At 37.3% G+C, this 16542-nt stretch overlaps 1 protein-coding gene across 25 annotated transcripts in view; it reads left to right on the forward strand.

Moving 5' to 3' along the window:
• The first annotated feature begins 5519 nt into the window (after positions 1 to 5519).
• The window catches only part of MAPK8IP3 (mitogen-activated protein kinase 8 interacting protein 3), a 92817-nt gene continuing 81794 nt past the window's right edge, over positions 5520 to 16542 (forward strand). For all 25 annotated transcript variants that reach the window (XM_031945793.1, XM_031945795.1, XM_031945797.1 and 22 more), the window contains exon 1: positions 5520 to 5962. In XM_031945793.1, the coding sequence (XP_031801653.1) occupies positions 5645 to 5962 (318 nt within the window). In that variant the 5' untranslated portion in view covers positions 5520 to 5644. The remainder of the gene's footprint in view (positions 5963 to 16542) is intronic.

Consider the following 16542-nt stretch of genomic DNA (forward strand, 5'->3'; position numbering starts at 1 on the left):
TTCATTTTCACTTTTCTCCACAAGCTGTGTTCATTTATTAAAACATCTTAACTTTGGAGAAGGATGAGCATGCAAATGTATTTCAGCTGGTGTTTTTTATTAGTTACAAATGATTTCCCATATATTATGCTGTTTAACCTTTCAATTACAGAAACAATTGAATTTGTCCATTATTTTGGAAGTATTTAGTAAGGAATGACATGTTTATGGGATTAATTATGGTACTTGGGATGACATTCTCTTCCTTTCTCTCTCCCCCCCACCCCCCACCTTGAAAACTTATGGGAAAGGGGCATACTCCTTATTTCTTTGCAAGAAAAAAAGAAAGCATTAAGTTAATTCATAGGGTTACTTGAAAGAGATATCTAGCTTTTTGGACTAATTTTTTTTTTGGTATCTACCTAGTATCACTGCACTGATAAAATAATTATTCTTTGCACACATAAAATTTTTCCTTAGTAATAGCTGGCATTTACATAATTATTTACGGTTTTATCCTACAAGCCTCCCTCAAGAAGATAGGAAGCACTAGTTCCTTTTTCCAGGTGAGGAAACAGGCAGAGAAATTGCAAGTTACCCAAAATCACACAGTCTAATAATAAATGCCAGAAGTTTTAAGCAGTATCTTCAGTGAGTCAAGTCCAGCGCAAAACTTCATAAAACTAGCAGTATCTAGGTTCAGAGGAATTTACTGAGGCATTAAATAGTACATAATCAAGTACTAAATAACAAAAATCAAAGGATGATTATACTTGCTCTAATTATTATGCTTTGTTCAAGTATATACAGTGATTCATTTAAAGTATACAGTGATTCATAGGGTGTGACTTGTTTCTAGTCCTATTATTTTTGTTATAATGCTGAATTCGGCAAAATTTAAATGAAGCACACCTTTTACCTCATGCTTTTTACTCAGTCCAAGTATCATTCTTTCCAGTAGACTATTAATGAAGTATAAGCTATTTTATGTGTTATATCAAAATGGTACTATGTAAAATTCAATTCTGCAAGAAAATGAGAAGGCAGTTATGAATGAGAAGGCGCTGAAGTGAATTTTGTGTGTTAAGAAAAAGCATACAGCATTAAAAGTGGAAATTTATATTGGTCCTCCCCTTCCATGGCACTTTCTTAGAACATTTGAACACAAATCACATGTCAAATTGAACCTAGATTGGTTTCCCTTCCAATTCAGGAATTGGAACCTAGGGAAACTAATTGGAAACCAATTCAGGAATCAGCTTTCTAAATTTAGTTTTCTGAATTGCTAAATTATATTTTACAATTGAATTCACTGCAGTATAACTGGCTGTTGAGAATTGTCCTCTATTCCTTTCAAAACCCCATGGAGACACTGTTTCTACCATTGATCATCAGTTCAAGGGAGTTGTATGTATACAACCTGATCTTGCTAATAGTCTTAAGTATTTAAACTTATATGGTAAACAATTAAGTAACATATCTACATTTGAGGAATTGGGTACTAACATTTGGTTAAAGTTGAAAATGCCTTTTGTATCCTCAGGGGCTATCATCAATCAACAAGTATTTATTTGCATACATTTCCACATTTGTCATAAAAAACAAAATCAGACCAAAGGGGGGAAAAAATCACAAGAAAAAGCAAATAAAAAAGGTGAAAGTACTATGCTTCGATCCACCTTTAGTCTCCATAGTTCTCCTTTGGATGCGGATGGCACCTTCCATCCCAAGTCTATTGGAATTATCTTGGATCACCAAAATGTTAAGAAACAGGTCTGATCCTCCTGATTTCACTTGGCATCAGTTCATATCAGTCATTCAGGCTTTTCTGAAATTCTGTTGTTCATTTCTTTTATAGAACAATAATATCCCATTATACTCATATACCAATGTCTTATTCAGGCATTTCCCAGTTAATGGTCATCAACTCAATTTTTAATTCCTTGCCACTACAAAAAGCTGTTAACAAAACTTTTTTGCATATGGGTCCTTTTTAAAAAGTAAATCAGTTCTTGATTACTGGGCTTCTTCCTGTCCCATTTTTGAGTTTGATACCATAGCCCCCATCTCCACTAAAACATTCTCTTCCATTCTATTATCTCTTACTAAAGTAAGGACTAAAGTCCTCCATGCAGCAAAGAAAAAATTGGGAAATATTGGCTATATTATTCATCAGTAAGTATATACTGTTTTTCAAAATGTGTTGCCAAACCATTCTTACTGCAAATTTTTCTCATTATGAATGAAATTAAATGTATCCTGAGTCAGACATGGTGCTAATCACTAGGGAGAGGGGATGTGGGGGTACAAGAAAAAGAAATTCTCTCAAAGGGAGTCAATTTCCAATCCTTTTAGGAAAAGTCAGGAGATTGAGCTGAGATAGTGAAGTATAAAGAAATTTTAAGAGTATCGAATGGCTTAAGTGCTGAAAAAAGAATGAAACAATCTTTACTCCTAAGGCAGTAATATTTATTGGAGAGAAATATGTATATGTAAAATATACAAAGTATAGTTTTTAGGGTAAGAAGGCATTAGTGGAAGGGTAGGGAAAGCTTTGAATTGTTTTTTGAATAAGGGATTCTGAGGCAGAGGTAAAAGAATTTATTTCAGGTGTGGGAGACAAGTAATACATAGAAAAGTTAACGTATCATGTGAAAAGTCAGTTTAGTTGGACTCTTAAAATGCAAAAAAAAAGGCAATAACATGGATAAACTGGAGCCCAATTTAAAAGTTTTAAAAACCAAACAAAGGAATACATTTTTTGCAATAAGATTTGAGTTTGGGTAAGATAGTTTATATGGTCAGGGAATTGCATAAGTGCTTACTATGTCCCTGTACTGTGCTAGAGGCATGATATAAAAAGGCAAAAAAAAAAAAGAAAATGCTCTCAGGAGCTCATTTTCTAAGGGGAAGAGGCAACGTGCAAATATGTACAAATAAGATGTGTGTGTGTGTAAACAAATATGCATATATACAGACATAAGACATGTAGTAAGTTGGAGATAATAGATGCTAATATTAAAGGCATGAGGAAACTTTTCTTGTAGAAGAGACATAGTCTGAAGGGAGGCAAGGACAAATGAGAAAAAATGTTCCAAGGGTGGAAGACAGCAGAGAAAATGTCAGGAAGGTCTGGTTCAAGATATGGTATTGAGAATAGGATCACAAAGTATAATGGAGGGGAGGGGAAAGGAAATAATGCATAAAATTAGAAAGGTAGGAGGCCATATTATTAAAGCATCTTTACTAGAGTTTTGATTCTAGAGTCCCTGGAGTTTATTGAATATGGTGACAATATAGATAGACCTAAGCTTTAGGAAGATTAAATTGACAGCTGAATGGAGGATGGACTGAAATAGGGAAAGGCTTGAAAAAGGAGGACCAATCCAGGGCTTATTGCCATCACAATGAAGTGATGATGGTCTGCACTTAAGATTGCAAGCCTGGGTAACTGGAAGGTTTGTTGATCGTTGAGGAATGAGTTCAGATAAATTAGTAACATCTCTAGAAGTTGACTCTTAAGAGGGAGACTGGGGGATTATGCAGCATGTGAAACTAGAAAAAAGATTTGGGGATGGAGTGAGAAGAAGCACATAGACAGATGATTGGGTTTTGGGTTTTTGTTTTTTTTTCCTGAGGCAATTGGGGTCACAGCTAGGAAGTGGTAAATGTGTGAGGTCACTTTTGAACTCTGGTCCTCTTGTCTTCAGGGCTGGTGCTCTATCCACAATGCCACCTACCTGCCCCAGATAAATGATTGTTGAAGCAGGTTAAAAGTAAATTTCCCTTGTTCCAAATAAAGCTAAGCAGGGGGCTGGTGGTAATATGGCAGAATGTTATGTCACTTATTCCCCACAGGCCCAGTCAGGGAATAATCATATGGTCCCCAGGCAGATGACAATCCACCCCTTTTCTCAGAAGAGACTTTCATCATCTATAATTTGGACTCCATATTAATCACTGAATTGTATTGTGTTTGCTTTATTTAAATGGTTGCTGTTTAGTATATTTTCCTGGTTTTGCTTTCTCCAATTATCAGTTCATTCAAGTCTTCACGTTTCTCTAAATTCCTCATATTCCTCAGTGGTTATGATTCAATAATACTCTACTACATTCCTGTGACACATTGTTTAGCCATTCACCAATTGATAGGCAACCACTCCTTTCCAGGTTTTTTGCTATTACAAAAAAAAAAAACTATTATGATTTATATTATGAATTAAAGGACTTGAAGTTGTACTGTTGATAACTCTATCACCTGTACATTATTGTGCCTGTCTTCCCACTTGCTTTTAAGATTCTATTATAATAATTTTGTTTTTGCAAACTTGATGAATGTGAGGTGAAATCCCAGCCTTTTTATTTGCATTTATTACTTTTTTGGAGCATTTTTTTTTCCCTAAAGGTTTATAATTCTTTTGAAAACGTTTATTTTGTACTTTATGTGATCTCCTATCTTTGTTTGGTTTTAAAGTGTCTCACCTTAATTACAGATTCTAAAGGTAGCTCCTTCCAGTCTCTCATTTTCTCTTGGTGACCTCATCAGCTTCTATGGGTTTAATTATGACCTCAATTCAGATGACTCCCGAATCTACATGTTTAACCCTAGTTTTCTCTACTCTGGATTGCTAATTGTCAAACACATTTTAACTACATAATCCTGTACGTATTTCAAACTCAAACTTACTCAAGGTAAGTATAAAAAATATACATATAAAACATATAAAGAATACCAAACAACTATAAAAATTTAGGATGGACGCCTCTATCCAATCATCCGGGTTTGAAACCTTGAAATCCTCAACTTTCTTCTCCTTCATCCCATTGAATCAATAACTGCCAAATCTCATTGATTCTACCTCCTAAACAGTTCTTTATAAACATAAATCTGTCCTCATCTATTCACATGATCACTACCCTAGTTCACACATTCATCACCATTTAGCTTGGATTATTGCATTAGCCCCCCCCCCCCCTTTTTTTTAAACCAATCTTCAAACAGCATTCCCAAAACAGGGCTGACCCTGTCCGACCCTCTGCAATAAACTCCAGGAGCTCCTTTCTCTAGGTTCCAATACATTAGCATAAAAACCCACTACTTGGCTCCAACATGCTTTTCCTATTCTACATCATAGAATGTAGTCTCTAAACTTCGCTCTGCACCTTAACTGCAGTCCCCTCTCCCCGTCTCCGCCTCTCTTCTCTCTACCCCTCACCCGCCCTGTTTCTCTGCATCTCGTGGCGTCTGTGCTGCAGGCAGTCTGATCCAGATTTAGTGAATGAGGATAACGTTTCTAAGGAATCTGGGAGTCAGACTTCGGAAACTGCAGAAAGGGCTCCGAGTCCGAAGCAGTAGTGCGCACGCTCCTCTTTCCCTCACGACTTCGGCTCCCCCTAGCGAGGATGTGTAAGAGGACCCTCGGGCAGTTGCCTGGGAAACGTCCATTTCCCCTTTCTCCAGAGGAGCCGCGGCGACTTCCGGGAGGTGGGGCGGGACTTCCGGCGGGTGAATGACTGGCAGAGCCGCGGAGGTGACAAGCAGAGTAGAGCGGCTGCAGCGGCCTCGGGGAAACGGGGGAGCTGGGAGCAGACAGTCGACGAGCAGCTCAGCCAGGCCCGGCCGGGAAGGCATTAGGCCGCGCTGGCGGCGGCAGCGGTAGCCACGATGATGGAGATCCAGATGGACGAGGGCGGCGGGGTAGTGGTGTACCAGGATGACTACTGCTCCGGCTCGGTGATGTCGGAGCGGGTGTCGGGCCTGGCCGGCTCCATCTACCGCGAATTCGAGCGCCTCATCAGCTGCTACGACGAGGAGGTGGTGAAGGAGCTGATGCCGCTAGTGGTGAACGTGCTCGAGAACCTGGATTCGGTGCTCAGCGAGAACCAGGAACACGAGGTTGAGCTCGAGCTGCTGCGCGAGGACAACGAGCAGCTGCTCACCCAGTACGAGCGGGAGAAGGCGCTACGCAAGCAGGCCGAGGAGGTAGGCTGCGAGTCCGGGGCCGAGCGCGCGGGGCTCAGCCTGCCCCGAGGGGGGGCGCGTAGAATGGGCTCCCGCCCCGCCCCGGAAACCCTGCCTCTGACCCCTGGGCCGCTGGGCCCGGCGGGCCTGCTTTCTATTCCCAGCTGCGGGCCCCTCTCTCCCCCTCCCGCCGTCACTCCCTCCCACTATCCCGCCCTCCCATATCATTTCCAGGAACTCTGCTCACCTCCGCCTCCTTTCCTCGGAACCCCTAATAGCCCCCGGGGAGCCTCTGCAGCCTTCTCTTCTTCCCCACGGCCACACCCACCGAGAGAAAGGGAGAAACATCCCTCCTTCGGTTGCCCCAGGCCGAGAGACTCCCGCTGACAAGCCAGAGGTCACCCGGAATATCCCCAGCACTTAGCTCAGTCCCACCGGGGATGCCCAAGGTCACTTGCATCTTGGTGGCAGAAGCTTTTAGGGCCGTGAAACAGCCCTAAACAGAATCCCCGTCTTTACAACCTTGCGATTTTTCTCTTCCCAGATCCCGATGCTGACTCCAGATCGGGTTTGTTTGTTCAGAACGTTGCCCAAAGCCCTGGTTCCTTGCCTGACCAGCCCCTTAGCGCTGCAGTCGCTCCTAAACAGCCTCTTTGCAGCATGGAGCCTTCAACTGAAAAGGCTTTTTTCCCTTGCGTCCTTGTGTCCAGGTTTTTTATGGTTTGGGGCAGAAGAGTCAGCTGGTAATTGCTTCTAACACGTAATGAGAGCCAAAAGCTCAGAAGCTTCTGTCGCATTCTTTAGGTAAAATTGCTCTTGGTTTCTGTGTAAGGTTACTGCTGAGTTCATGCTTTGTTGATAGTAACTCTTTTGCCCTTTAAATCTCTACATTTGCCAGGTTGCCCCCATCTATAGAACAACCTGGAAAATTCTAGTGTGGGTTTTGATCCGGAAATATTTTTACTTTGTTACTTAGAAAACAGCATGTGATCCAATATAAATATTCAGGGATCAGGAAGAAAGTGATGTGTTATATACAATGCCACTACTAGTACCTTGCTTATATATGTAGGTGTTATGGACAAAAATTAGGTTCTTTATCAAACTCTTTGACTGAAATATGGGAAGCTTCTGAACTCTTTTGTGAGATGGTACATATTGTTTTCCCTGTTCTTATTTGTCCATATGATGATACTGATTTAAAGCAGAAAAAATGGAAAGAACTCGTGAATTTCTTAAACCATAGCTAGGATGTATTCTTAAGTGATATTTGAGAAAGGTTTTGATAAAGGACCCCGCTGAATGAACTTCATGTTTATCATAGTGACAGAATTGACAGACTTTTTCATCTTTTAGTCAAGAAGGTATTTCTTAGTTTCTTATTTGTCTAAAATTGATGTTGGTGCTCAGACTTTACAATAGCTGATAAAGAGCTGAACAACTCCTTTACAAATAAGAGATGCTAAAGAATATATATACATCATAACATGTTAGAACTGAAAGGAACTTTAGATTATCTAATCCATTTCCTTCATTTACAGAGGGGAAAATGCAGGACCTAAAGTTTATGTACGGCTGGCCCATGGTTGTTAATAATGGCTAGTTCAGGACTAGAACTTTTAGTCTTCCCCGACAGGGAGTCCAATGGCTTCTCCTACATCAACTATTCAAGGCAAAAGAAGAGTTGTCTTTGAATACAACAGTGATTTTCTGGTCCTGTATAAGAGGAACTATTGTACCAAAATCTTGTGTTTGTGTCTGATTCCTCTATGCTTTATAGGTAATTATCACTGCTCTCCAATAAACCTGATGCCCTCGGTATTTCACCATTATCCCATACTAAAATAAATTATTCATTTAAGATATAATTCAAGAAATCTCAACTTTAAGAATTAAGAGAAGAGGAATAAGCAACCTACCATGCTGTATGGTAGCATACCTTGCTCAGCATTTTATAAATGTTATCTCATTTGATCCTCACAATAGCCCTATGTAATAGGGACAATTATCCTCATTTTATGATTGAAGAAACTGAGTCACACAGTTAGCAAGTGTGTGAGGCTGGATTTGAATTTAGGTCTTCCTGACTCCAAGTCCAATGCTTAATGAAGACAACCTGTCTCATGAATTAACATTTTGTTGTCAAATTTTATAGTAAATGCCTAGGCAGTCTTCCCCAATATTTGTAATTCTTTTTGGAGGTGTTAGTGAGGGGGGCAGAATCATCACCTTAAAAGATCTTTTCACTAGATCGCTACTCTTATAACTTAAGGAGAGTTGCCTGGAACCCTAAAAAGTCATATGGCTTGCCCTCGGGTGGAAGAACTAGTTAATGCAGTAGCTGAGCTTGGAGCAAGATAGAGTTTGAATGAAATCTCCGATACTTAAATGTGATCCTCAATTAGTAACTCATTTAGCTTCTTTTTTTCTCTGATTCTCTATGTATAAAATGAAGAGGGTAATAGTATCTGATGATGTGTCAGAGCCCAGATTTCTGAATCAGACCCTAGCCCTGACTAATTATCTCTAATGCAGTTTACATACAAACTTAGTTCTTTCTGTTTATAACCATGCCTAGATTGCTTCTTATAATAAATGTGGTCCATGGAAAATGTAAAATTGTATACCATAGGACAATAGCAGAATAATGTCAGCATTTATATTGCCTCTATTAAAGGAAAAAATAGGCTTTTTTTAAGTTTTGGAAGAATGTGCTATTGTTCTCTTGTCAGAACAACCCTTCATAACCCAGGCAGGAAATTATTGATCTCATTTTGAAACATAAAAGAGAAGGGTAAAGTTAATATTACTGTTATGTAGCTGAACATCTCAGACTCATAAAATCTCTAAACCAATTCTATCGGTCCCCTCCCCCAATTACAGTGCTCAAGAAGGCTTAGTCAGAGATGATGGGTAACTTGAGCTGCCTGCATGTTCCTAAACTGGGAAAATCTTAACAGTTTTTCAATTCTAAGCCTTGAAAAATACAAGCAAATATCCCTATTTTCAACTTTCCACCTTTAATAAGTACAGCTAAAGGAATTCAGAGATTGATCTGCATTTAGGTGGAATTGTTTGTACTCTAACCATACCTCAGTTTATTTCTCTAAACTGAGAACAGTGACAACTGAAAAGCAGTACAGAGGCTTGCATATTTAAATTAATTTTGTAACACTTTATCATTGCTTCCGTGGTAAAAACAATAATTTACAAATATTTTGAGTGTATGTATATATATATTATATCTATCAATCTATGTAATGCAATTTCTTCAGCTGCCATTCTTACATTGAGTACTTTTGGGGGGATGAAACCATTGGAATGTAATGACTAGAACTTTTCTTATTTGTCTCTTTAAGTTAGCACATCATAGTTGTGCTATCATCATCAGGGGTATAGAAAAGTGAATTCCTTCAGAAAACTAAAACGGAAAAGCCTCCAAATCATTTGTGTGTAGAAAAGATATTTTTTTCTGAAAATGGGAACAAATTTTATATATGTATGTAGGTAGTCACATGAATTATGGTACTCACTCATTTACTATTTTACTACCCTTCTACTAAGGAAGCTTGCTTATCATGTGTAATACTTCCTGCTTAAATTTCAGTTCCAAGTACTTGATGATGAGATTCCCCGTACAAATTATCCAATCTATATGCATTTTTTAAAAATGATATAAACAATGGTAACACATTTAATTTATTTCAGATTATCTAAAACATTTTTTAGTATAGCAGCCAATATTAATAGTATATCTAACATTTTATGTACATAATCTGCTCCATCCCTAGCAAGAGTATTAAAATCTAAGATCTCTGAAGGCTGTATATTTTATAATCAGTTATTTGGAACTTGTGTTTTTTCAGAATTCTGTTTTCATACATGGATACATATTAATTTTCCTTTAGAAATTGTATTAGTTCTATGGTTAAATAGAATATGGCCTTTGAAAAACCCAATTTTTAAAATGTGTTTCTAAATACATACATACATACCCATGGACACTTTGGTAATCATTCTGGAATGTTCTTTCTTCACTTAGCATCAGTTCATAAAAGTTCCTTCATGTTTCTCTGAATTCTGCATATTGATTTCTTGCTGTGCAGTCTTATTGATTAGTTTGTTTAGCTATACCCCAATTGATGGGCACCTACTTTGATTCTAGTTTTTTATGTTATTAAAAAAAAATACTGCTATAAATACTTAGGTATTTATGAGATCTTTCTTTCTACCATTGACCTTTGTTGTCAGTCTTAGGTATGAAATTTTTGGCTCCATGTGAGAATTTTAGTGATTTTTCTAACTTAATTCCTTAGTTCCTATAGTATTGATTTCTGATTTTTATCATCTTTGCCCATTTCCTGGGTATGAAACGAAATCTCAGAGTTGTTTTAATTTGTATTTCTCTTATTTTTAGTTGGTTTTTTTGTTTTTTGTTTTTTCCCCAATATGGTCATCAGACAAGATTCCTAGAAAGATTGTATGAGTGGAAAGTGTCCGTTTTTATTCTTGAATCCAGAGAGGCCAGTTGGCCATTGCTACTATTACTAAGTTGGGAGAAGTCCTTAGAGCCCTATTGGTTAGAAATTAGATGGAAGTAACAAACTATTGAATCTTTTATAGCTTCAAATCAAAAAATATTTGTCTCTTGAGTCGTTTTATGTACATAGACCACTGATGGACATTAGGGGAATATAAAGACGAGGGACTCAAGGAACTTCTAGTGGTTGAGAAGATTTTTATGAATGATTACTTATTTATATTGAAGCATCTCTGATATAATTGAGACAGATACTTCCACTATCAAAGATTGTATCTACTTCTTTTTAAATCATTTCTTTATATAAAGAAAAGATCTAGTGGGCAATCTTCTGGGGACAAACTTGACATTTTAATAGTTAAACTGGAAACTAAGTGGCTGCCCATCTTTGGAGAAAGGCTGAAAAAGTTATGGTATATGCGTGTTAATGGAATATTATTCTATAAGAAACGATTCAGGAGGATGATTTCAGAGAGGCCGGGGGAGACTTACATGAACTGATGCCAAGTCAAGTGAATAGAACCAAGAGAACATTGTACACATCAACAACAAGATTCTACAATGATCTGATGGACAGATGTGGCTCTTTTCAACAGAGAGGTAATTCAGGCCACTTCCAATGGTCTTGTGATAGAAAGCCATCTGCACTCAGAGAGAGGCTTGTGGGGATGTAGTGTGGATCACAACATGGCATTTTCACCTTTTTAATTGTTGTTTGCTTGCATTTTGGTTCTTTTTTTCCTTTTAGATCTGATTTTTCTTGTATACCATGATAATTGGGGAAATATGTATAGAAGAGTTGCACATGTTTAATATATTGGATTAGTTACCATTTAGTTAGGGAGGAAGAGAAGGAAAAAAATTGAGACACAAGGTTTTGCAAAGGTGAATGTTGAAAATTATCTGTGCATATATTTTGAAAATAAACAGCTTTAATTTAAAAAAAAAATAGTTAAGCACATACATTGGCAATGGTGTCCACAAAGTGAGAATTCATTAATTATATTGAAAATAACTTAGGCTGCAGATCACTTTGGCTTTCTAACATTATGCTTGAGTTAAACCCTGAAAATTCTAAGCTTTCTCCTATATAATCCAAGGTAGACTACCTTGCTTGGCTTCAATCATATTCATTAAAGTCTTCTCTTATTGAAAGAAAGATATAGAATCCCTTGTTAACCCTACTTTTAGCAGCAAGCAGCTTTCTTTTTCTTCCTGACTCTGCTTCCCTAAGAAATGAGATTCCATCTGTGCTCCTGTGGGTGGGCTCATAAAGCCTGCTTGCTTATGTATCTATTTACATCAGCATGATTTTCTATTTTAAGAATGTGAATTCTATAGGTCAAAGACATTTCTTTTGTTTCCTGTCATATAGATCATAATATCACTCAGATAAGGACTATTGAGATAGGCTAATATAGATTGTTAATTGTTAAGCTTATTTCATTTATTTTATTTTACTTTTTAAAAAATTTTTTGCTGAGGCAATTGGGGTTAAGTGACTTGCCCAGGGCCATACAGCTAGAAAGTGTTAAGTGTCTGAAACCAGATTTGAACTCAGGTTCTCCTGAATCCGGGGCTGGTGGTCTATCCCCTGTGCCATCTAGCTGGCCCTAATTTCATTTATTTTAAAAGAAAATTTTTATGGAAATCAGTGTAAGTTCTATTTCTTGGCAAATTTCAACCTGAATCTATACTAGGGAAAAACAAAACAGACAAAAAAGAAAACCAGTCAATTGAACTTAATCTTTTTCTTCTGTAATTTTATCAATGTGGCACTCCTTTTACTGGTTTCAACCAAAAAATTTATTTTTTAATAAAACTTTTTTATTTTCATGTCATATACATAGATAATTTTCAATATTCACCCTTGTAAAACCTTGTGTTCCAAACTTTTTTCTTCCCTTTTCCCACTACCTCCCCTAGATGGCAAGTAATCCAATATATGCTAAATATGTGCAATTCTTTTATACATATTTCCATAATTATCATGGTGCACAAGAAAAATCAGATCAAAAAGAAAAAATTAGAAAGAAAACAAAATACAAGCAAACAGCAACAAAAAAGGTGAAAATACCAAGTTGTGATCCACACTCAGTCCCCACAGTTCTCTCGCAGGTGTAGATGGCTCTCTCCATCACAAGTCTATTGGATTTGGCCTGAATAAGCTCATTATTAAAAAGAGCTATGTCCATCAGAATTGATCATCATATAATCTTATTGTTGCTGTGTACAATGTTCTCTTGGTTTTAATCACTTCACTAAGCATCATCAATTCATGTAAGTCTGTCCAGGACTCTCTGAAATCATCCTCCTGATCATTTTTTATAGAACTGTAATATTCCATAATATTCATATACCATAACTTAATCAGCCATTCTCCAGTTGATGGGCAGCCATTCAGTTTCCAGTTCCTTGCTACACAAAAAGGGTTGCCACAGACATTTTTGCACACATGGGTCCTTTTTTATGACCTCGTTATGGTATAGATCCAGTGGTGTGATCTGCTGGATCAAAAATAAACCTAAAGATGAATCCTATTCTCAATATTTATCCATGCTCTCCCATAAATTCTCAGCAAAAGAGCCATCCCACATGCTAAAGTCTTTTCTTTAGATATGGCGTGGGGAATGTCCAGGTGAGTGAAAAATCACTTGGTCTGGTGATGACAACTTCCCACTGGTTAAGTTCTTTAAGTTGATAATTTTGTATGGTATAAGTATCCAAATGAACCCTTGGCAGGAAAAAGGTTCCCCACCTCTGGTATAGATCTCTTGATATCACATAAATATCTAATAGTTTCACTACCTGAGGGCTAGCGGTTTTTTTCTGGCATCACATCAATAATGTTATCCTTTGCATTGCTTTTCCTGGCCAGTTCCTGATTGTGAATGTATTAAATCTTCAGAAACTTTATTTTCCTTGACATGCAAGTCTAGGTGATTATTGAAGACTACTCATGTTAAAAAAAAAAAGATGGGATTTTGTTTCAAGGAGAAGCTTAGAATTATTAATAATGGGGGGCAGCTAGGTGGAAGTCAGAAGGACCTGAGTTCAAATGTGGCTTCAGATAATTAATACTTCCTAACTGTGTGACCCTGGGCAAGTCACTTAACCCCAATTGCCTCAGCCAAAAAAAAAAAAAAGTTAATAATAAACAAGATGTGTTTTAAAGTTTATAAAGTACTTTATGTACTTGAACATATTTGATCATTAAAAGCATTGGACAATTTCATTTCCTAAAGACAATTAAGCCTATTCATTTCAGGTCTAAGGCTAATTTATTGTCCATTTGCAGTGTTGTATATACTATTGGACCAGCCTTGTGGAATATTCATTCAGTTTCATATCAGAGTTTACATTAGACATTCATCATTCACTTGGTCCTTCCTATGTGGATAGTTTGGCTAAACTTTTGAGTGATAATGAATCTAACTTAAAAAGAACAGCAGTGTTCCAATGTTTGTGCCATCAGTACAGTGTCATCTCAAAAGAGGAAATGTAGAGGACCTCACCATCTATAGGAAATAACGCTGTGATGGCAAATGTATCTTGCAAATAATTTGTCTACCAATTTTATGGATTCTTTGTGATCATTAATCAAAGGGAATTCATACAAAGTCACCTCTGTTGTTATATCTTCATAAGTCTTGTATGATTTAGACCTGCTTGGGAGCTAACCTTATCTGAGGAGAATCTTTAAAGTGACAATTTGTTTTGCTGAATCAGATTTTTAATAATAAAAATAATAAGTACAATGGAATTTTATATTTTTAGTTTGTATGACTGTGAAAATGTATTCAGCTGTAGAATATAATTTGCAAAAACCTGCCTGCTTCTTTTTCATACCTTCATCAAGGATGCCCTTGGTGCATCTGTAGTTTAGGTACATCATAAAGATTTTGTAGAGATGACAGAGTAGCATATGTGCTGGTATTTTTGGCTATTTTTATAGTTACTATTTTTAGTGCGTCTTCTGAATTTTTGTCACACTGCTTTCTCTTAGTTCTTTTCCTATGTAATCACTCTTGCAATCTCCCCAGTTGTGGTTGTATCTAAAGACTCTGTCCTGGATCTTTTTCTCTTCTCTTTGTATTTTTTCTCAGTTATCTCATCATTTCCCATAGGTTTAATTATATCTCAGAAATTATTCCCAAATCTATATATCTAGCCATTGTCTCTTTTTTGAACTTTATAATCAGTCTCATATCACTAATCACTTAGACATTTTGCATTGTCTGTAGGTATTTCAAGAGCTATTTATCTCCAAAACAATATTCATTATCTTTCTTCCTAAACCTCATCTCTTCCCCTATCTTTGCTGTTTTGTCAAGCATACCACCAGTCCTCCCAATCACCTTAATTTATAAGCATAGTTATCCTTGATTCTTCATTGTCTATCCCCTTTTTTCTATTCAGATAATTAATGCTCCTGTCATCTCTCACCTTGACTATTGCAATCATCTCTCTATTTCTTTTCCTGGTTCAGATCTCTTCCTCCCCAAATCCATCCCTCACACCTTCTAGGGTGATATTCCTAAAGTATAGATCTGATACTGTCACACTCCTACTCAATAAATTCCAGTAGCTCCTTGTTATATACAATTCAATCTTCTCTGTTTGTTATTTAAACTTTCTACAACCTTTTTAGGTTGAGATTCTACCTATTTAGATTCATTATGCTTTATTCCTATTCACAAACACTGGTCTAGCCAAACTGATCTGTTTATCATTCCCCTCTTGTTTCTGTGTTTTAGGAGTTCTCATCTTCTCATCTCCTCTTAGAATTCCTAGTTTTCCTTCAAATCTGTACTCAAATGCCAGGGACTACTTGAGATATTTCCTGATCCCCTCAAATACAGTGTTCTCAGTCCAGAAATTGGCTTTAATGTTCATTTTGTAAGGACTTTTTTTTGTCCTTCCAATCTCTCTTAAGAGTATGTGAGTGCTTCAGTTGAAGAAACTGTTGGATTTTTGTTTTTCCATCCTAGCACTTTGGACTTAGGCAATTAATAAATTTCTGTGGGTTGGTTGATAATAATTTTTTGCAAATAATTTCCCCTAGTGTTTCGTCTCTGTTCATCTCTCAGATACTTTGAGATAAGATGTGTCCATATTTCTTAAAAGTGTATCACTTTCAGCATAGACCTCCTCTGCATAGACTTTTTCTTATCCAGTTGTTCTTCTCGTTTTTTTTTTTTTTTTCTTTAGTAGCACTTTGTGGACTTTGATGTTCCCGTGTGATAACTAGCTCTACCGGCATCAATGGACAGAAGCTTCTCCCTCCTCAACACACGCACTCACCCCCCCCCCCCCCCCCCCAAGAAAAAAACCATGGCAACAAAAAAAAATTGTTATAGAAATGTTGATAGGACAGTGGTGGATTAGAGGCAACTCAGCTAAACTCTTTAAACATTACCACCCAGATAGACAACTTTAAAATAACATTTCAAGTCAAATTTTGAAGTGGCAGAACCAACAGAAGATCAGAGTGAGACTTTTTTCTGGCCTAAGAAAACTTAGGTTAATAGGAAAAGTGAGTCACACCAAAGGAGAACCCTGTTGTAGTCTGTGCATGGTGGCAGCAGCAGGAGCTCTTAGCCCAGATATGGTAAGGGGGTTGAATAACTGGTCAAAAAGAAATTACAGGGGATCCTTTGTTGGCACTGCATACAGTTGAAATTGATTAGCAACTGTTTTCCATACAAATACTGGGTCTCAGTTCCAAGAAGGAGTGCTTATGGTCAGCCACAAGGGAGCAGGAATCTGGGTTGCAGTTCCAAGGTGAAGAGAGCACTAATACTTGCAGCTTACAGGGGAACAGAGGCCTTTTCTGGGTAAGACATAGAAAAAGAGTGACTATACTACTCACAGTGTCACAATACCTTGGAAGCACCAAAAATTTACAGACCTCCAGAAATGAAAATAGAAGAATGAAAAAACCTGAAGGCTGACACAGTTACTCCCCAATCCCAGATGAGCAGAACTCAATTTTAATACAGAGTTTAATTAAAAAAAAAAAAAAAAAAAAGCTAGAAAAAAGAATAAAGAAAAAAATTTG

This window comes from Sarcophilus harrisii, chromosome 1 (assembly GCF_902635505.1).
Source record: "Sarcophilus harrisii chromosome 1, mSarHar1.11, whole genome shotgun sequence".
NCBI lineage: Eukaryota > Metazoa > Chordata > Mammalia > Dasyuromorphia > Dasyuridae > Sarcophilus > Sarcophilus harrisii.